Here is a 21,266-nt window from a genome sequence, read left to right as displayed (position 1 = left end):
TTCGCTAAAAATTCAAACAATAGCGTTTTATTGGGTAATAGGGCACCTACGGGTTTGATGGACTCCATATTATTTGCATTTCTTTGAATCAACCAAAAAGGGAAAACCTGGAAATAGCAGACTTCAAAACCCCTAGCCCGATGAATTGAAAAGCCTAGACATAGTAATCCCGAATCAAACACAGACAATTCTAGGGTTTAATCTGGTTTCTTCTTCATTCATGTCTCTCCCGGCGCTGGACTGTAAATACGTCACCGAAGATTGTATTCGTGAGTGGAAGAATGGAAGCACTAGCTTTAAACCACCTGCTCCGGCACCGGTTATTAGATATCTTTATGAACTTTGTTGGAATATCGTAAGTGCTCATATTTATGCCATGTAAATAGTTTTATCTTATCACGTATCGTAAATATGTTTGTGTTTGTTTCTGATTGTTAGGTTAGAGGAGAGCTGCCTGTTCACAGGTGTAAACCAGCACTGGAGTTGGTTGAGTTTTCTGACCAAATTTCTGACGAAGAAGTGTCTTCAAATTTAGCTGATATTGTCTCGCAAATGGCTCAAGACGTGAGTGACTCATAAATTTAGTACCTTCAATATTAGAATCTTGTATCATGTATTTAGGTTTCTTGAGTTAAGGGCAATCCAAAAACTTGCTTCTTTTGTTTTGAAAGATGAGCCAGACTTCATGTCTATGGGCCACACACACAACTATTCAATATTGAAGTTGATATGTTTTCCAACTTTTTATAGGTTAATTGTTTGTTCATAACAAATATTAGGAACAGATCACATTGGGGTAAACTGGTACCACACTCCATATGAAGTTTGCTATTTAGAAGGACGTAATTTTACTTAAAAAGTGGACGTTTAGCTATTCTTGTTTTAAAATAGACAAGTAATACGAACTTAAATAAAATCATCTAGGATATATAATAATACTACATCTATTTGAATTTTGGCCCAATGAACCTAAAATATAATCTGTTTTGTTCTATGAACTTGGCAAATGGGGCTGGCTATGAGCTTTTGATCCAAGGTGCACGACGACCTGTTTAATTGTGCTAAGCCCTTTTTGCTGGCCAAATCTTGTAAGAAGACGAAGTTAAGTTTTATGCACTTAAGTAGTATTTAGGGGTTCCTTCGGTGTTCCCTAATCCTAGGTTTGGTTGGAGAGTTCTCTACAATCAAATGCTGTGATCGCTTTATGTATGTATGCATGTATGTATGTGTGTGTGTTTACTGTTTATGCAGCTGATTGCAAATAAATAAATCTCATTTTAGTATGTTGTAGTGTTATCTTAACTGATAGTTAGCATTGGGCCTTTTTCTGCAGCTGACAATGCCCGGGGAATCTCGTGCTCGTCTGGTTAAATTGGTCAGTATTCATTTCACTTGATTTATTGGTGTGATAAATGCTTTGGTTATCTTCAAGGCACTATTTTCCTATATGTTTTGGAATCTAAACATGATTTTTTGGTAGGAGATGTTCTATGATTAATTTACATTTCTTCCTTTGAAGCTCACTACACAATTATAATTCACAGTCAGACATGATTATGCCAGTCTTTTACACTCCTGTTTGTGAGACTATGAGTTCATGTACTTGAGTTTTTAATTAAGTCGTTGCCATATGTCTCAAGGTCTCTTTTGATCTAGAGCCTATATAGTCTATACGATAAGAATGATGATATGTATGACAACGAATACATCCAAATCATATTCATCTACAATAGAGATATGTTACGTGCATATTAATGTGTTATACATAGTTTATGCAAGTTATGATGATTTTAGCACAACAAGAAGTGGTTGAAGAATGGCCAAACAGGTTTGCAATGATCAACATTGAGCAACCAACTAAAGTTGGAAGGAAAAATATACATTATAGGTCAAAAATATTGAGCTTTTCTCCACTTTAGTCTTGGGACACCTCGGGCAAGAAGTGGCATGTATCAGTGCGACGGTTAATGATTTCGGTTAATGATTTAGAGTTAGATTACTATCAAATTGGATAATGGATGGTAAAGGAGTACTTTGACCGAAGTTGAACATAGAAAATGTGGAATTGTATTGATTTCGTTAAGTATAGAATGGCCAATTATATAGACCCTTTGATGTCTCTTAGATAGGCATGCTAAAGCCAATATGTTATCTTTGCTAGAACAAGAGGGAATGTGAAACTTAGGTATAGAGATATTTTGTTAACACGCTAGTTGGGTTTAAAATTTAAATTTAAATTTGATTTTCCGTTGGGTAAAATGGATAGAATTGGGTAAATTACATAAAGAATGGTTATTTGATCAGTGTTTTTGTCTAGATAGACGTGGTATTTCTTATATACATAGGGTATTTTTCGTCTTCAACTTTTATTTATCTTCTGGATATAGAACTAAGGTTCATCCTCTATAAACAATATTGTAATTCCGTTGTTATGTTTGAATATTAAAATAAGTAGACCAACATTGAACTTTTCTACATATTATCCGTGTAAAAATTGAGCATTAGGTTGAACTTGGGGTTGTTGCTATGAGCTTTCTATAGAGTTAGAAACCTTTGTTCTTTAATATCCCAAGAACCTCTTTTTCTTTCAAAATATTGATTAGCACCAAGGGTGAATTCTTGTTTTGTTACACACTTTTAGTATTTTTTAAACTTCTTATTGTTATAAATCGCAACGCACTGAGATGCATTACGCAAATGTTGGCAAAATGGTATTTAAGGCTTACCATATATCTCATAATCAATATGGAAGACATGGATCTTGTTAGCTAAATAGCTACCAACTATAGTTGTATGGCATGAGATCTATGTGGGTCTCATGCATCGTTTCTTCTTCTTCTTCTTCTTCTTCTTCTTCTTCTTCTTCTTCTCTCTCTCTCATGGTTATTGAAGATAATAAGGTGCCTCTACCTCCCTTTTGACCCACACACAAAATGCTTCCATACAATATGTATGTGTTAGTATATATACATGATCACTGTTTCTATCTGATTGCCTGTCTTTCTACTTAGGTGTACATGTTTTCTAGCTTAAGAAGATGAACTTTATATCTCTTCTTTTCCCTCATTGATTTAGGGCAACCATATCCCGTTGAAACATTCTGTTGTCATTTCATGCGAGTGTAAACACCATCTTTATTCAAATTGAGTGTGTGTGTTGTACTTGATCTTATATGTACAAGGTCACGTGAGATGCCTAAAGAGGACCTACGGTATTTATTTTCAATGTAGTCTGACGTCAAAGGGGTTGCTCCTGTGCAGCTGAGGGGGGGGGGGGGGGTCTTTTGCTGGCTTAAATTGACTTGTTCATGTATGCATCACAATTCTTTTCTGGGCAAGCTGTGCAGCTGCATGTGATGCAGGATGAAAGAAAACTAGACCAATGGAAAATTAGGTGGTAGGTTAGAAAGGTTGTTAGGCAGATGCCTCTTAATGCCCGTGTACATTCCAATGTTCTAATAATAATAATCAGCAGCATATTTGATTTACTCTTAACTGTTGCAGCTGGACCTAAGAATGCGTATTATGAATTTTTTATTCTTTACACTACAAAGAGAGGTTAAAACAAATTATTAACCGAAGCTTTAGTGGCTGACATACATGTACCCGATCACATAGAACTTAGCATGTGGTCTTTAATCAGTTCCTGTAACCAAACATTATTAATATCTCATCATTACAAGGTTATGATAGATGTTCATGTTTTTTCTCATTTTCAATGCATTCCCACTTAGGCATTATATGCCAGTGACATGGTTTTGTGTTCTCTTAGGCAAAGTGGATGGTGGAACATTCTGTGGTCCCTTTGAGGCTGTTCCATGAACGGTGTGAGGTAATTTATAATTTTCATCATTGATAGACAATGCTCAAAAGTACATTGTAACTTAATTATTCCATGTTTTTGGAGCACTAAGAGTGAGTAAACCACATGATTGGGAGTTTACAGGAAGAATTTCTATGGGATTCAGAGATGATTAAGATAAAGGCCACTGATTTGAAGTCAAAAGAGGTAGGTTTGAAAGTTATCTTTATCAGTGAGTTCTCTATAATTGGATTTACAAATTTTACGATCAGCTGTATCTGCCCCTTGTGTTCAAGTCTTTATAATTCCAGTAGTTGGGTTGCTAAAAACCTATTGATGGTATTTTGTATTTGATACCAGCACAAATTTCTCCTTCTGTTGATGTTTATGTGTTCTTGTTTACAGGTCAGGGTTAACACTCGTCTTCTTTATCAACAAACCAAATTCAACCTTCTTCGAGAAGAAAGCGAAGGCTATGCCAAGCTGGTATCATTCTTCTACTCTAAGGAGACTTTCAGTTTCAGCTGGTTCTGTTTTGAGTTTGACATTGTGCTTGCATCTCATCTCTAGTGATCTCAGCATTAATATTTGGTCTTATTTTATCTTGACATTGATATTTATGATCTAAAAGGGTATATGATCAATCAATCATAGCTTATGTAGCTTAGTCCTGAATTCCTACTTTTAAGTTTCTTGCATTAAAATCCTTCCCAAGGGTTGCAATTCCCTTGGGGAAAGAGTTTTCCCGGTTTAAGAAAATAGATCATAAGCATTTTATAATCTGATGAAGCAAATTTTCTTGAACATTGTATAAAAAAACAAGTGTGAACTGTAAAAGGGGTGGGGAGCAAAACACACCCATGACCCAACTGAGTGGAAGAGAACCTATTGGAGAAACCGTACTTTAATACATGATATAATTGTTGCACTTGCACATACACTTTCTTACCTATCAACAATTTAACAAAAGTTAACTTTGTTTAGATTTGAAATTGGTTGATGCTTATAAGCATATGTGGATTGGGAAGGAAAACAGTTGTAATTTTTAGAGCCTACTTCGGTGTATGTGGTTGCTTGAAAGGGGAAATGCTTTGTCTTCCATTCTTTTTTGTAGTCATCTACTCCATGCATGATTGGTGTTCCTTATCAAATTGTAGGTTACCCTTCTTTGTCAAGGTTCTGAAGTTTGTTCTGAAAATACATCAGCAGCAACGGTTGGCATAATCAAGGTTTGACATCTACTAAAATATGTTCTGACTTCCTACTTCGTCCTTTTTGCACTAATTGATTCTTTGCAGTCGTTAATCGGGCACTTCAATTTGGATCCAAACCGAGTGTTTGACATTGTAAGTTACCCTTTCTGGTTGTTTTGATTGAAGTTGCAATAAATGAGGTACTTGACTGTACTCGCTGATTTAGGTATTGGAGTGTTTCGAACTTCAGCCGGATAACAATGTCTTCTTGAACCTGATCCCTATTTTCCCCAAGGTAAAACACCGACTTAAATATGCATGCATTATCTAAGCCTTTGTCTGAAAGGCTAATTGTACATTTTCCAATCTCTTCTGTTCTGGATGTTTCTTGCAGTCTAATGCTTCACAAATTCTTGGGTTCAAGTTCCAATATTATCAGCGCTTGGAAGTAAATAGTACCGTACCCTTTGGGCTCTATCAGCTTACTGCAATACTGGTTAAAAAAGAATTTCTTGATCTTGATAGCATGTGAGTATTCATTCAGTCATTCATTCAGTTTTTGCTTTCAATAAATTTGTTTCCTTAAGAATCCTATGGTTTCACCTAGGATAATAATGGGGACTTATATGAACATTTCGGTTGGTTATGGAAGAAGCTTTGCTTTTCTTTTTATCTCTTCCAACTATTTTTATCGGATAGATGTGTTGCTTGGTACTTGAATGAAGCTGTTTTACTTGATATTTTGAAGCCACTTCTCTTGATGGACTTGGACTTCCTTTTTTGATTCAGATATGCACATCTACTTCCCAATGATGATGAAGCATTTGAGCATTATAATGTTTTTTCAGCAAAGCGACTTGATGAGGTAAATAAATTCAAACAACTTTTACATTTCCGTAGTTGCTTCTGTATGTGATTGCATTTGGGCTATTGCTTACAAAATTTTGGACTGCAGCATATATATATATATATATATATATATATATATATATATACATTTCATGTTTGTTCTTTTGCATTCCCTACTATTACTGTGTTGCGATGTATTGATATGGATTTGTTTTTCTGATGTTCTGTTGTGATGCATAGGCCAATAAAATTGGCAAAATCAACCTCGCTGCTACAGGAAAGGATCTCATGGATGATGAAAAACAAGGAGACGTAACTGTAGATCTTTTTGCTGCTCTAGATATGGAAAGTGAGGCTGTTACAGAACGCTCTTCAGAGCTTGAAAAAAGTCAAACTTTGGGCTTGCTTATTGGTTTCCTTTTTGTGGATGACTGGTAAACCTTTTGTAGTTTCATATTTATTTTCCTCTATTTGTGTTGCTATTAATTTTTTCATGTGCATTTAGCATTGTTTAATTTAGTTTGCTAGCCTATTCATCTTTGCACCTTATGACTCTTTAGTGATATATGCGTATTTAATAATACAGTATTTCCGTGCCCCACTAGATGTCGGGATAATCTAGTTGATTAAATGTATCAATTATTACTTTTTTATGATCCAGTTCCATAGAGCAACCATCTATTGCCCCATTTAGAGGGATATGTCCATGTAAAGAACCATAAATACTTGGTACTTGGCATAGAACTTAATTGATATATTCAATAGTAACAGATTCCATAGACGCTAGATGGAAAATTTCAGTATATGTATTTATTTCCATATGAAATGAAATTATGTTCTCTATACATTTAATGTCACTGGGATAAGCTTTATGATATGCATTGCATGATGTACTGTAAGAATCCTCTAATGCTTGTCCATATCATATTAGTCAGTAATGAGAACAAAAAGAAATAACTTCCTTTTGGGTTTGCCCCCACTTGTACTCTTTTTTGCATGATAAACGGATGATTATCAGTTATCATTGATCCTGTGCTTTGGTTTGGTTTGTTGGTTACCTTGGTTATTGTTTTACATGGTTATTGTTTTACAGGTATCATGCCAATATCCTATTTCGTCGTCTCTTGCCTCTCAATCCGGTTGAACATATTCGGATTTGTGATGGACTGTTTAGGTAAAATTGATATCCTTGAATTAAGATCTATCTATATAAGTGTGTGTGTGTATAAATTTGAAATGGCATTGCTTACTGTATTTTGGATTTTGGTATGGAATGTGCTTCATGTGGATACATTTGCAGGCTTATCGAGAAAACGATTTCTCCTGCTTATGAACTTGTCCGTCAACGACAGCTTCAAATTCCGGAGGGGGGTACTGATCTCATGGAGACAGAAAGCAACTCCAGTAAAAGATCATTCATTGATATTCCTAAAGAGCTATTTGAGATGCTTACTTGTGTGGGACCTTATCTTCATCGTGATACATTGCTTCTACAGAAGGTTTTGCCTTTTTATATTTTCAAGATATTCCAACATTGGTATAAGATTTATCCAAATGATTTGATGAGGCTGAGCATCTGTTGTTGTATGGTGATTAGATATGCCGAGTGTTGAGAGGTTATTATCTTTGTGCATTGAAGAGTGTGAATTCTGGTGATTTGGAAGGCGGTGTTAGTGGAAATCGAACTCCCCGCCTCCACCTAAAAGAAGCTAGATTGAACCTTGAGGAAGCACTTGGTGCATGTCTACTTCCTTCACTACAGTTAATACCAGCAAATCCTGCTGTTGGACAGGAGATATGGGCTGTACTGAGTCTCCTACCATATGAGGTTGGCATTATTATTATTATTATTATTATTATTATTATTATTATTATTATTATTGTATTCAATTTCAAGCAATAAAATATCTAAGAAGAATCTTACATCTGATGTGATGTTAGGCAAGGTATCGTTTATATGGTGAATGGGAAAAGGATGATGAGGCCAGCCCCATGGTTCTCTCTGCTAAACAGACAGCAAAGGTAAAGGTTCTACATTATCAAACTTGATTCATTGTCCTTTCTTCCTTTGATCATTCTAGATTAATCTGCAAATACAGTTGGACACTAGACGGATCTTGAAACGGCTTGCAAAGGAAAATCTAAAACAGCTTGGAAGAATGGTGGCAAAATTAGCTCATGCGAATCCCATGACTGTACTTAGAACAATTGTGCACCAGGTACCCGTTGTGTTCATGAGGTTTACTTGGCAGGCATTAAGTATCCATTTCTGTGTTGTAGAAGATAATATTATCGTTGTTGCTCTAACTTACAGATAGAGGCATACAGGGATATGATTGCTCCAGTTGTAGATGCATTCAAATATTTGACACAGGTCTGTACTCTCTATATAATTGATTCTCTTCTCTGTCTTGTGTGTGCTTTGCATAAATGCTGTCTCATGAGGAAAGTAGGATTATTTACCTCTATTTTGTTTTACAAGTAGCTATAAATAACTTATCATAGGTGCATGATTTCCAATCCATAACAACTAACACTGGTGTCTAGTATGTAATTTTAGTGGAGTATTATAGTAGCAATGGGATAATTTGTCCCATTGCGTATTTTTTGAAAAGCATTATTCAATGGTTATTAATACCTATTCGTAAGGATTTTCTTGCATGGGTAGCTGTCTAAAACAGGCTATTATTCCTGGCAATTTGTAACATGTATATCAGGATGCTTTCCTAGTTGATTGAATGCTTTATGTATTTTGCTGACTGGTATTCGGTATCAAAATCTTCCTGTTGTAGCATCATGTTCTCGTGGAGATAATTGTTTGATTTTTACTGTAGCATAGTACATATGATATTTGTACATGCCACCAGATTCCATGTGGTGGACTGGTGGTGATTTTGTTCTGTTGATGCCTCGTATGGATGTTTAAGATTCTCTTATCGCATGTGATATTTTGAAAAGGAATTGAATTGTGGTGGTTTTATCTACAGCTTGAGTATGATATTTTGGAATATGTTGTGATCGAACGGCTTGTACAAGGGGGCCGTGAAAAGCTAAAAGATGATGGCCTAAATTTATCAGACTGGCTTCAGTCTTTGGCATCATTTTGGGGTCATTTGTAAGTAATCTTTTCTCCTTTCTACTTCATCTTGCTGCCTCTTATTTTTTAAATAATCTATGCTCCTAGACCTTTATGTGCTGCTACTAATCATGCATGACCTTGTGCCTTCCATGTTGTACTGATATATATTAATTAATTTTTCCGGGCCGCTGAAGTTTATGATATTTAGACCTAAACTCATTATTTTTTAGTATGCCATGTTTGTACCTTATGACTAAGTAAGTGATTGACAAACAGAAAGACACCACGCCTCTCTTTTTCTGCATAGTTGTATCCTAGTGAATTTTCCTGATTTGGTTTAGTGCTTGTGCTAAGTTTTTACCAATATCAAGTGTCCTTGTGTTTAGTGTTCATGGGAATCTTTATCCGAACGGGTGGGGACGGGTCATCAGCATGAGCATGGTTATTTCAATTTCAACTTGCAAAAGCATGACTTGAGAACTTCCATGATATCAGTTGATGAGCATATTAGTGTATATATTGGTGTCTGTTGGAGCTGCCAATTGAGATAGTCTAAACCCTAAAGACCGTGGCGTGCTTTGTTCTTTGTATCGGTTTCAAAAAAGGGATCTGTCTTGGTGGAACCTAGATCTACTAGTGTGAGAGAGCAGATGAAGTTGTTGTATAGAGTTTGGAATGGAATTTCTTTCTTGTGCTTGTGGGCTGGGTATACACTACGTTCAAGATTTTGTAGTGCTAGAAAACGACTACTTCAAGACCATTTAGTAGTTATTTTTGTGTTGGCTACAAGTGAAGAAGGGGAATTTTTTCTGCGACTGATCTTGTTGTTGTTGGGGTTTGCAATCTTGCATAAGTATGAAATCACTTGTCATTCATGCTAAGTTTCTAACTGGTGGGTGTTGAAGTTTTGCTCTGAAGACTGGTGTTCTGGTCAGTAATTGGGACTCCTACCTGTTTTCAAATGTTTACTTGCTGGGTGTTAGCTGAATCTCTGCTCTTCTCTTATTGGTTGGACTGGAGTTACAATATTAACATACGTTTCACCCTCCAAAAAACAACTTTATTGCCCCACATTCCCACTTGTACTAAGAAAGATATATGTGACCCCCACCAACACATAAATCATAGTGTTCCCAGAGCAAGGAAGGTGATGCCCTGTCCTAGCAGTAAGGATTCTCACCTTCTTACTGCATAAATACTGATACACGGATATCTTACTTGTATTCTATTAGAGCAACGAAATTTCAGCCTGGTGTTTTCCTTTAGTTCCTTCAGTCAGGAGTGTGGTTGGTTTATTGACGGCCTTTTGATAAATTCAGAAATGCTGAACAAGTAACTTGCAATGCATGGCATAATATACTAAAAAAAAAGACATTCCTATATACCACCTGCACTGCAGTTGAAGGTAGATGATGAGTCTGAATGCTAAACTATTATTAAGCTTCATCTACCAAAGCTTTTGATGATTTGATGCTGCTCAGCTCTTTCATATGATGAATGGGAATATTATGAGAGGCTTGGCATGTTATGTGTATTCTTGTACTTCATAATCCGGTAGTCACACCTCAGGTACATCAAATGGTGATATTTGTTCTACTCTCACCAGAGTCCTGCTTTGTTGCTAGAAGAAAATGCTCAACTTTTTTCTTTTTTATAATTTTCTTTTGCACATTGTTGCACTAACTTGTGAATTGTTGTCACCATATGTTGTTGCATGAAGATATGAAATTAACATATACACCTCCTTTGTTTGATATGTCAATTGTATAATTGTGTTCTTTATGATATCATGGTGTGTGGCTATAGAATAACATGACTTGAAAAGTTTACTCCCTTCCCAATAAAACAAGTGGTCCATCAATCAGTACATGTGCCCGATCAATCTTTTATTGGATTCCCAATCGGTTTGGATGGATTCCTTTTTTTTCCTTGTTGAATTCATATAACTATTTCTGTACAACTGTAAATGGAAATGTACTCACAAATAAGCTACTCCATAACTTTTTGTGCATTGTAGTTTGATTTATTTAGCATGCATTATTTTCTTTTAGGGGTATAGAAGGGCTCTATACTTATTTCAGTTAAGTCTTAAAAAATATTGGGGTGCATTTTGTTCTTTTATTTAGTGGAATTATAAAAGTATGTTTTTCTATTATATTTTGTTTATTTTCTTCTGTAGAGCTGAACTCAGGTACCTAATTTAAGGCATCATACACTTTTTTTTTGTGCAACAGTGCAAGTCATCATTGGAACATGCTTTCAATTTGGAAAAATTCTCCTCTAATATTGTGACGGTTAACTCTAGATTATAATTAAGAAACATGGTCGTTATGTGCTTGTGTTTTAAATCTCAGATTCATGGCTGTAAGTATTAGAGTTGATCTTTTGTGTATTTTAGTTTCTAAAAGTAAGCATCAAGTATTACTTTGTTTTTATTTGAGTGCCGACAAATTTTGGTGTTATGTAATACCAAATATCTTCTCTACTTGATGGTTAATGTGTGTGTGTGTAAGTAATGGTATTATATAAGTTTACACATATAAATAGCATATAGTGAAACGACTCATGTCGTAAGGATGACAAGTCAACAGTGGCCATGAAGCCACACTGGCAATTTGGAATTGGATACAGCCATGACTTTTTGTGTCAGTTGATAAGTTTTTTAACCAAGGATCACGAAATGTGTGCTTATGCTAATTTGATGTAGTATTTGTTACTTTTTTTCAGGTGTAAGAAGTACCCATCAATGGAGCTCAGGGGTCTATTCCAGTACCTTGTAAATCAGTTGAAAAAGGGCAGTGGGATCGAGCTTGTTCTCCTGCAGGTATTAGTATTAGTTAGTTATGCTTTTCATTGTTTTTATCTTTTTGAGGTTCTTGTTGACTGCAACACATTTTACCGTTGATGCAGGAACTTATCCAGCAAATGGCTAATGTCCAGTACACAGAGAACATGACTGAAGAGCAGTTGGATGCTATGGCAGGAAGTGAGACTCTTCGTTATCAGGCTACTTCTTTTGGGGCAACCCGCAACAATAAGGTAGGTGCATTTAAACCACAACGCATTTACGTTGGCTAAATTAAATATCAAATATAGTTATATGGGAAGAATACTGTCTGTAGTATCAAAATATGGGTGTCAATTGGCAAAAGTTTTGTTTTTTGCTTACTATTTATATATGTAAACTGGATATAAAGTGATGTTTGGCAAGTGATTACAACCATCAGTTGACAAATTTTTGTAAGAGAAGCTAGAAATTGTAAACCTGATGATATGCACTTTTCTTTTTTAGCATCAACATTCAACAATAATGTCCCAAACTTGAAATCTATCAATCCTTCCATCCTTGTTTAATATTGAAGTGGGATAATTTGCAGGCTTTAATCAAATCCACCAACAGGCTACGCGATTCATTGCTTCCAAAGGATGAGCCGAAGCTGGCAATTCCACTTTTGCTACTTATTGCTCAGCATCGTGCCGTGTAAGTCTGTCTACGTTGTTATTTATTATTATACCATTTTATGTGAGTTGAACTTATCACCATCACCATCACCATCACCATCACCATCACCATCACCATCAGAGATGGCTGGTGGACAAGTGATGTTTTTCATTGTTTTCTTAATAAAATTTTTCACTTATATTTATTTTTTTGTTTTTTGTACAAACAAATGAAAAAGAAAGACTCAAATGAGTGTCTGCTGTGCAGGGTTGTGATCGAGGCTGACTCTCCTCACATTAAGATGGTCTGTGAACAGTTAGACAGGTGTCATGGGTCCCTTCTGCAATACGTGGAGTTCTTATGTGGTGCAATGACTCCTATAATCTCGTATGCTCAGCTGGTTCCGGATCTTCATGATCTAATACACTCATACCACCTTGAACCTGAGGTTTCCTTTTACTTCTGTTCATTATATTCCCATCTTTTTGCTTATCAAGGCGTCCTACTTAAAAAAATCTACCCATTTATAACATTGTACTTTCAACTTTTATCTTATTAAAACATATTTTGGCAAATCTATCCCATTTATAGCTTTGAAAATTGCTCTGTATTTGGATGACATTCCTGTAATTGGGTAGATATTTCTAAGTACAATGCTGTAATAACAGACATGAAAGTAGGATGCTAAACAAATCAATGAAGTACGTTACTACGCTTTGCATTCAATTCTAATTTTCTTCCTTGGTTGTTATCCAGGTTGCGTTCTTAATTTATCGGCCTGTGATGAGGCTCTTCAGATGTCAGAGTACATCTGATGTTCTTTGGCCTTTAGATTGTGATGAAATGACAAGCAATCCAGCTGCAGGGAAAGAGAATGAAGTCACAGATATCTCTGGAAAACTTATACTTGATCTTGGTCCTCCCCGGAAAACCATAATGTAATGTTTCTATTACTTTTGTTTTTCTAATTTGCTTACAACCAATCGCAACTTGTAGAATAATAGAAGGTTGAGATCAAGTATCATTACATTGGCTGGTACTATTATTATAAATAAATGTCCAACACTATATTGAAGTTGCTAATGAAGCTTTTTCAAATTTTCTAATAAGTTCGTAACTGTAACTCGTGGAGTTGCTCAAATCTCTAGAGCAAGTTGTACAAGTACCCAAAAAAAAAACTAGCAAATATGTTATCTTTGATGTTTGTGCAGTAGAGAGTTGGATGAAACAGATGAATCCTCATACTAATCCCTAAAGCTTAATGATACCATCTGATCTATCTAAGTTTGATGACTGGGTTTTGTGCATTAATATTTGGGACGTTGGTTGGTGGCAGGTGGTCAGATCTTCTTGATACCGTTAGAACAGTGTTGCCTTGTAAAGCTTGGAACAGTCTCTCTCCTGATCTATATGCTACCTTTTGGGGTCTAACCCTGTACGATCTTTATGTTCCTAGAAGTCGTTACGAGTCGGAGATAGCCAAACAACATGCTGCTCTCAAAGCTTTGGAAGAGCTTTCCGATAATTCGAATTCAGCAATCACCAAACGGAAGAAAGACAAAGAAAGAATACAAGAATCTTTGGATAGGCTAACCAGTGAACTCCAGAAACACGAAGAAAACGTTGCCTCTGTTCGTAGACGTTTGGGTCGTGAGAAAGATAAATGGTTGAGTTGTTGCCCTGATACTTTAAAAATCAACATGGAGTTCCTTCAACGCTGTATATTTCCAAGGTGTACGTTTAGCATGCCTGATGCTGTATATTGTGCCATGTTTGTCAACACCCTTCACTCCCTGGGCACACCTTTTTTTAACACGGTCAACCATATTGATGTTCTCATATGTAAAACATTACAACCCATGATATGCTGTTGCACTGAATATGAGGTTGGTCGGCTTGGTAGATTTCTGTTTGAGACTCTCAAGACAGCCTATTATTGGAAGGTAAACAACCTTTTTCAAGTATGTATGTATGCCTAACTCCCTCCCTCTCTCCCTATATGATTTCATTTTCTTGTACAGAGTGATGAATCTATATATGAACGTGAGTGCGGAAACATGCCTGGATTCGCTGTCTATTATAGATACCCAAACAGCCAGCGTGTCACATATAGCCAATTCATTAAGGTGAGTTGGAAATCTAGAGCTTATATTATGTTATGCTACTTACTATTTGAATCCTGTAGCTTCTCTCTCATCAAACACCTTCTTGCTCAACACATAATACATCTACTTCTCATGCTATTGTTATCTTGAATTGGACAGATAATAATTGGTCTGGAATCTCCCTCTGTCCTTCATTTTGAACTCTAGGACTTTGACCTGACCTGACCTGACCAGGTTTTTTTGGGCCTGGTTGATGTGCACCTATAGATATAATCCACTCATTGTAATCTATCTCTGAAATCTGAATGTGTTCTTTTACTGCTGTGGCTGTTCTGAAAGGTACACTGGAAATGGAGTCAAAGGATCACAAGATTACTGATTCAGTGCTTGGAATCTGTAGAGTACATGGAGATTCGAAATGCTCTTATTTTGCTTACAAAAGTCTCAAATGTTTTCCCCGTTACTAGAAAAAGTGGGATCAACCTTGAGAAAAGGGTAAATGCTAGTCAACTTAGGCTGTTGAGATTATTTAATACCATACATACTTATATAACAACTCTATCAGGTAGCTAAACTTAAAAGTGACGAAAGAGAAGACCTAAAGGTGTTGGCTACTGGTGTTGCTGCAGCCTTGGCTGCTCGAAAGGTGATGTGATGTTATTTTCTTTTTTACATACATGTGTATGTGTATGTGTATGTGTATACATTCTGTTGATACTGATGAAGTTCCATTCTATCTATCATGGTTGGTTACACAGCCTTCATGGGTTACAGAAGAAGAATTTGGTATGGGGTACCTTGATTTGAAGCCAGTAGCTTCAAAATCTGTATATGCTGCTGCTCCTGTGACAAGTACTACTGGCCTTAACATGGCTCCAAGTGAAGCAGCAACTGGTAGTAGAAGTCAGCATCATGATTCTTCTATCAGAGAGACCACATCAACATCAAGACCAAAACCTTGGGAAAGTAAACATGAAAGTGTGACACATAATAAGTATGACAAAGTTAAAGGTGGTTCCCTAAGTAATGGCTCAGATGCTTCCAAGACGGATGATTCTGGGAATAATAGAGTTTTGGAGGAGAACTCTTCAAAAGGTCCTGCCAAGACAGCTGTAGACTCTGAGGTATCTATATATAATAAACTCTCAGAACATTTCATTTCACTCTGCCTTTCTTGTTTTGACATGTATGTCGCAGGGGAGATCAGCAGCGAAGAGGTCAGTGGGTGGCACATCTGTATCAAAGCAACCAAAGCAGGATGTTGTAAAAAACGAAAGTAAACCCAAAGGTATTGGTAGAACATCAGGAGTATCTGAGCGAGACGAAAAAGGGTGTAACATGGAGCTTCCCGAATTAAGAAACTCTTGTATAAAAGAGGAATCCACGGAAGCCATCATGGATGCCCAAAAACGGTCCTCATCTCGACCCTCTCATTCTCCACGGACTGATACTGTTTTTGCCTCCTCCTCGAAATCTAATGATAAACCCACAAAGAGAACGAGCCCAAGCGGAGAACAAGACCGGTCTGCTATTAAGCGCCGCAAAGAGGTACATGATTTGGAGCCGGATAGAGAGAAGCATATGGCACTTGAGAAAGAGAAGCATCACCCACTTCCTCCTCTTGATTATGATAAAGTTACCGATAAGCCCTTGGCCAAAGATGAAAGATTCGTGGATCGCGAATACAATCATTCCCGTGAAAGAGAAAGAGAAAGAGAAAGAGAAAGATTCGAACGGTCAGAGGAAGCGATTGAAAAGTCAAGAGATCGGTCAATGGAAAGATACAGCAGAGAGCGGTCGGTTGATAGGAGTAATAAGGATGAAAGAAGTAAACTTCGCTATAACGATATTCAGGTGCATGCTGATGACCAGGTTCGTGGCACCAGTTTGCCACCACCGCCACCTTTTCTGCCACAACATCATGTGCTGCTCCAGTCCGTAACAACTACAAATAAAAAAGATGAAGATGTTGATAGAAGGTTTGGGACAACAGCCAGACATTCGCATTCACATTCACAGAGGTTGTCTCCAAAACATGATGATAGAGAACGCAGACGATCTGAGGAGAATGTTTTCGTCTCTCAAGACGATAAACGAAGAAGAGAGGAAGACATTCGAGATAAAAAGCGAGATGAACGCGAAAAGGTACTTCCTATTTTACTTTAGAGTAAATTACACGAATGGTCCCTATGGTTTAGGGTAATTTGCGTGTTTGGTCCCTAACTTATTTTTTTAACTCGGAAGGTCCCTACTGTTTGTTTTTGTTACGCGCTTGGTCCTTATTTTACCTAAATATACTATATTTCCCTTGATATTTTAATTTATTTAAGTAAACACACCCCCACACCCACCCCACTCACCTTACCTTACCCACCCCATCATTTTTTCTAATTTAAATAATAATCGTTTTAGGTAAGACAGGGACCAAGTGCGTAACAAAAACAAACTGTAGGGACCAAACACGTAACAAAAACAAACCGTAGGGACCTTCCGAGTTAAAAAAATAAATTAGGGACCAAACGTGCAAATTACCCCAAACCATAGGGACCATTCGTGTAATTTACTCTTTACTTTAATCCAAAATACATGCTCTACTGTTTTATTCATTTACTCAGTCACTTAACTATTTTTCTTAACGATTGATTAAAGCCACTAGTAAATTAGTAGTAGTGAATTGTGATGAAAATGCGTTGTGGTTTTTTGTAATTTAACCAACCTTTTCTTGAAAAAAATGAGATGGTGAAAGTAGGTTGTGGTTTGGATAAATGGTTTTTATTAAACTATAATAAAAAAGGAAGTATTGCTATTATGAGAAATTGAAACTGGTTGAGCTGAGTGGAAGTATGTACCCAATGATATGATAAGAAAATAAAAGTTGGGATTTGTGAAAGTAGATTGAGGATGGAGATCGGGAAAAGGGTAATGTGATGAAAGAGGAGGTGGACCCGAATGCTTCAAAAAGGCGGAAACTGAAACGAGATCATCAGTCAGAGGGCAGTGAGTACTCTCCGGTGTCAGCAGCTCCTCCCCTGAATATGAACATGGCACCAGCTCCATATGACAGGGATAGGGATAGGGAAAGGGATGGTAGGGGAGGTGACCGAAAAGCAACAGCTGCTCTTCCACGCCAGGTCTACATGGAAGAACCAAGCCAAAGCCAAAGCCAAAGCCGTATTAATATTATGCATGGAAAAGATGTACCCCCAAAGACGACTTCATCTCGCCCGTATCCTTCATTTTATTTATTTATTTATTTATATCTTCAAAAACTTCACTATTGCATTGCATTTGGCAAAAAAATTACAACCAAACACTGGTGGGACAAACACATCTCTTTCTCTTGTTTGTGCAAGAGAGAGAGAATGCCCTCCCTCAAAGATATATATATATATATATATATATATATATATATATATATATATATATATATATATATATATTGACATCTCCTTAACCAATGCCCTCTTTAGAATGTATGACAGAGAATGGGAAGATGAAAAAAGCAAGAGGCTTGAACCAAAGAGAAGGCACCGCAAATAGTTAATAACTCCCCTCCCTCATGTCTTTCTGCTGAATTTTTTTTGGCACATTCTGCCACCATGTATTATGTGTTTGGTTTTACTTTTATCAGAGGCTGATTGTTTCTTTGTCACTTTCTGTATGATAATAGATTCTCTAGAGCAGGTTCCATATTTCGGCTTCACACTAGAAACTTAATTAACACTTTTTTCTTTACTTATGTACATTTGTATCCTAAATTCTATTTCGTGCTACAAGCTTTTAGTTTTGACTTGATCACCCAATGCCAATGCTGATTGTGTCATGTTACCTCTTAGGTGCGGTGCGGGTGCCAATCCAACCTATTTATATCAGCTTGGCTAGGCCTACTAGTAGTTTAGACTTCAGACTATTCCTTCTTGTTATTGTTAGTTGATTGGCTATCAAATATTTCAACATCCGTGAGGTATGAGCTAGGTCTACTAGCAGTTTAGACTTTAGAGTATTCAATTTTTTTAACATCCAAGACGTGTGAATCCGATATTAAATTTTTGGAAAGTTAAGCATCTTCAATAACTAAAAATATATATCAACAATAATGATTAAGAATACCTTTTTGCACCGGCAAGACGTCTTTAAAGCCCCTGCCCTTGCATATTTTTCACTAAAATCACCACTTATGCTTCCTTCTAAATTCTAATCCCATATGCCTATAGTTTTTAGAAAAACAAAAACACAACCATCAACTTTGCACATAATGTTGCGAGATCATGGATTATGATTCCAACTGGTTAAGAAGAAAAGAAATCACAAACAAATTGAAAATATTTGGTATTTGATACATGTAGGGGTGAGCATTTGGATCGGATCGGACCGGCTTTTGAACCGGACCGGATGAGACTTACCAGGTCTGGGTTTTCCGGTTCTTGGATCTGTTTGGATCGGTATAATTTTATATGAATACAGTATAATTTTTTAAAACATGTTTTTGGGCTTAATACAACTCATTAAAACAAATATGTTGCTAGTTTTGATACAATATAACTTGTAAAAATGAATACGTTTTTGTTTATTGTGCCCGTTTTCGTTTATTGTGTCCTTTGAACTGGTCAAACTTTAATTATTTATATGTTATACCATTTGTTTGAAAGATTGTAACTCATTAAATATAACACTAAAAACAATAAAAATATTTTCTCAAATTATTTACGAACTCTAAATTACAGGTTATAAAAAAGCATATGTCAATTCTACTTAAAACAAATGAGATATGTTTGTTTAAAGAATTTCACAAAATATAAAAGTTTAAGGGTGCGTAAGGTCGTGTAAAATTCTATAGTTTTCTAAGAAAATTTTCAATGAAAAACGGAAATTTTGAAAATGTGTTCAGTTTGTTTAGTTTTCCAAAGTTTTCTAAGAAAATGAAAATTTTCATTTTTTAAAATTGTTTGTAAATTAGAAAAGTGATTTTTACAGTTTTTCAAATTTCTAAGATGGAAAATGAAAACTCCACTGGTTCCAACCAAACACGTTTTCTAAAATTTTCATTGAAAACTAAAATTGAAAACGCAACTCTATTTTTTGAAAATATTTTTTTAGAAAATGAAAACAGTTTTCCATAACCAAACGCATACTAAATTTTTTGCTGAAAAACTGAAATATTTCAGCTTTAATATCTCATCTTTGAAGGATTGTAACTCATTGAATATGAAACCAAAAACAACAAAATTATAGTATAAAATCATCTACAAACTCTAAATTACACGTTAGAAAAAACGCATGTCAAATCCAATTTAAAACGAATGAAATATGCTTGTTTAAAGAATTTCACAGAATACAAAAGTTTAAATTTCTTGCTGAAAAACTAAAATATTCCAGCTTTGATATCTCATCTTTGAAGCATTGTAACTCATCGAATATAATACCAAAAACAACAAAATTATAGTATAAAATTATCTACGAACTCTAAATTACACGTTAGAAAAAATCGCATATTAATCCGGTTTAAAACGAATGAGATATGTTTGTTTAAAGAATTTCACAGAATACAAAAGTTTAAATTTCTTGCTGAAAAGCTGAAATATTTCAGCTTCGATATCTCATCTTTGAAGGATTGTAACTCATCAAATATAATACCAAAACAACAAAATTATAGTTTAGAATCGTCTACAAACTCTAAATTACACGTTGGAAAAAACCGCATTTTAATCCGACTTAAAACGAATGAGATATGCTTGTTTAAACAATTTTACAAAATACAATTTTTTTATAAATAAACCGGTCCAAAGCCGTTTTTTTCCCGGAATCGGCAAGACCGGACCGGTAAAAAATCCGTACCGGTTTTGCTGAAATCCTAGAACCGAGAACCGGCCCAGGGTTCCAAAAAATTGGTCCGGTCCGGACCGATGAACAATAATTGGTTGACTAGTAGTATCTCGACCCTTAACTATGAGAGCATTATAAATATTAGGCATTTTGCCTGGTGGAAAGTACTGAACCAATGATTTGGGCGATACGCCCAATGTCTTTTTGTCAAGCGTGGTAACCCCATAATCATAAGTAGTAGGATTCATTCTCATACTCATAATATAACAATATAGCAAAAAAGCTCGAAATTTTTCGCGAATAGGATCGCAATCAAAATAAATCTCCGACGTCAAGTTGATCAATAAGAAATGAGAGTTAGTACAAGATTTTGTTAGTACCATCCAACCGAATCCAATTTAATTGTTTACTTATTTAATTTCAATGAGTTAATTTTCAAGTTCAACCAACCCATTTTCATTATAAAAAGTAGATGAATAAGAAATGAGAGTTAGTACAAGATTTTGTTAGTACCATCCAACCGAATCCAATTTAATTGTTTACTTATTCAATTTCAATGAGTTAATTTTCAAGTTCAACCAACCCATTTTTAAAATAAAAAGTAGATGAATAAGAATCTTGTAACACTCGGATTCAGGTATGTTATCTTTAGTCCTTGGATCATTGTTTCTTTTGCAAAAGTGGTTCCTCTGTACGTTGGGCGTACATATATGTATGCTTAGAGTACATGGGTGGGAGTGATCGCGGACTTGAACCACGTAAACGAGGCGTACATGGCCAAAAGCAAAACCCTAATTTTTTGGGCATGAACCTTATTTAAGCTCATTTATGACCTTTGGATTCTCTCCCTTATTAGCCTCCACACCTTTAAACATTCCATAAACCCCAGTTTGCTTTAGAGTGTGATCTTTGAGCTTGAAAGTGATTTTAGTGGCCCTTTTTGGTGTGTTGCAAGAAGAAGATGTTGGTGAGAA

General features: G+C 35.9%; 1 protein-coding gene across 1 annotated transcript; it reads left to right on the top strand.

Annotated features, from left to right (window-relative positions):
* Positions 1-56: 56 nt before the first annotated feature.
* Positions 57-18,208, top strand: THO2. Its single transcript, XM_078986093.1, has 32 exons — positions 57-355; positions 439-564; positions 1,334-1,375; positions 3,772-3,831; positions 3,946-4,008; positions 4,207-4,287; positions 4,959-5,030; positions 5,100-5,147; positions 5,221-5,289; positions 5,389-5,522; positions 5,784-5,859; positions 6,084-6,277; positions 6,937-7,017; positions 7,144-7,342; positions 7,441-7,671; positions 7,785-7,865; positions 7,943-8,062; positions 8,158-8,217; positions 8,831-8,958; positions 11,650-11,746; positions 11,833-11,961; positions 12,300-12,403; positions 12,632-12,812; positions 13,121-13,302; positions 13,701-14,307; positions 14,386-14,490; positions 14,809-14,964; positions 15,035-15,115; positions 15,228-15,593; positions 15,667-16,614; positions 17,364-17,695; positions 17,940-18,208. Exons 1-32 carry the CDS (start codon positions 221-223, stop codon positions 18,007-18,009), a joined length of 5,358 nt encoding a protein of 1,785 aa, XP_078842219.1. The 5' UTR covers positions 57-220; the 3' UTR covers positions 18,010-18,208.
* Positions 18,209-21,266: the final 3,058 nt, after the last annotated feature.

This window comes from Lactuca saligna, chromosome 3, assembly GCF_052625555.1.
Source record: "Lactuca saligna cultivar CGN05327 chromosome 3, ASM5262555v1, whole genome shotgun sequence".
Lineage (NCBI taxonomy): Eukaryota > Viridiplantae > Streptophyta > Magnoliopsida > Asterales > Asteraceae > Lactuca > Lactuca saligna.
The sequence above is the reverse complement of the archived record's forward strand: the minus strand, read 5'-3'. Positions and strand labels throughout refer to the sequence as shown.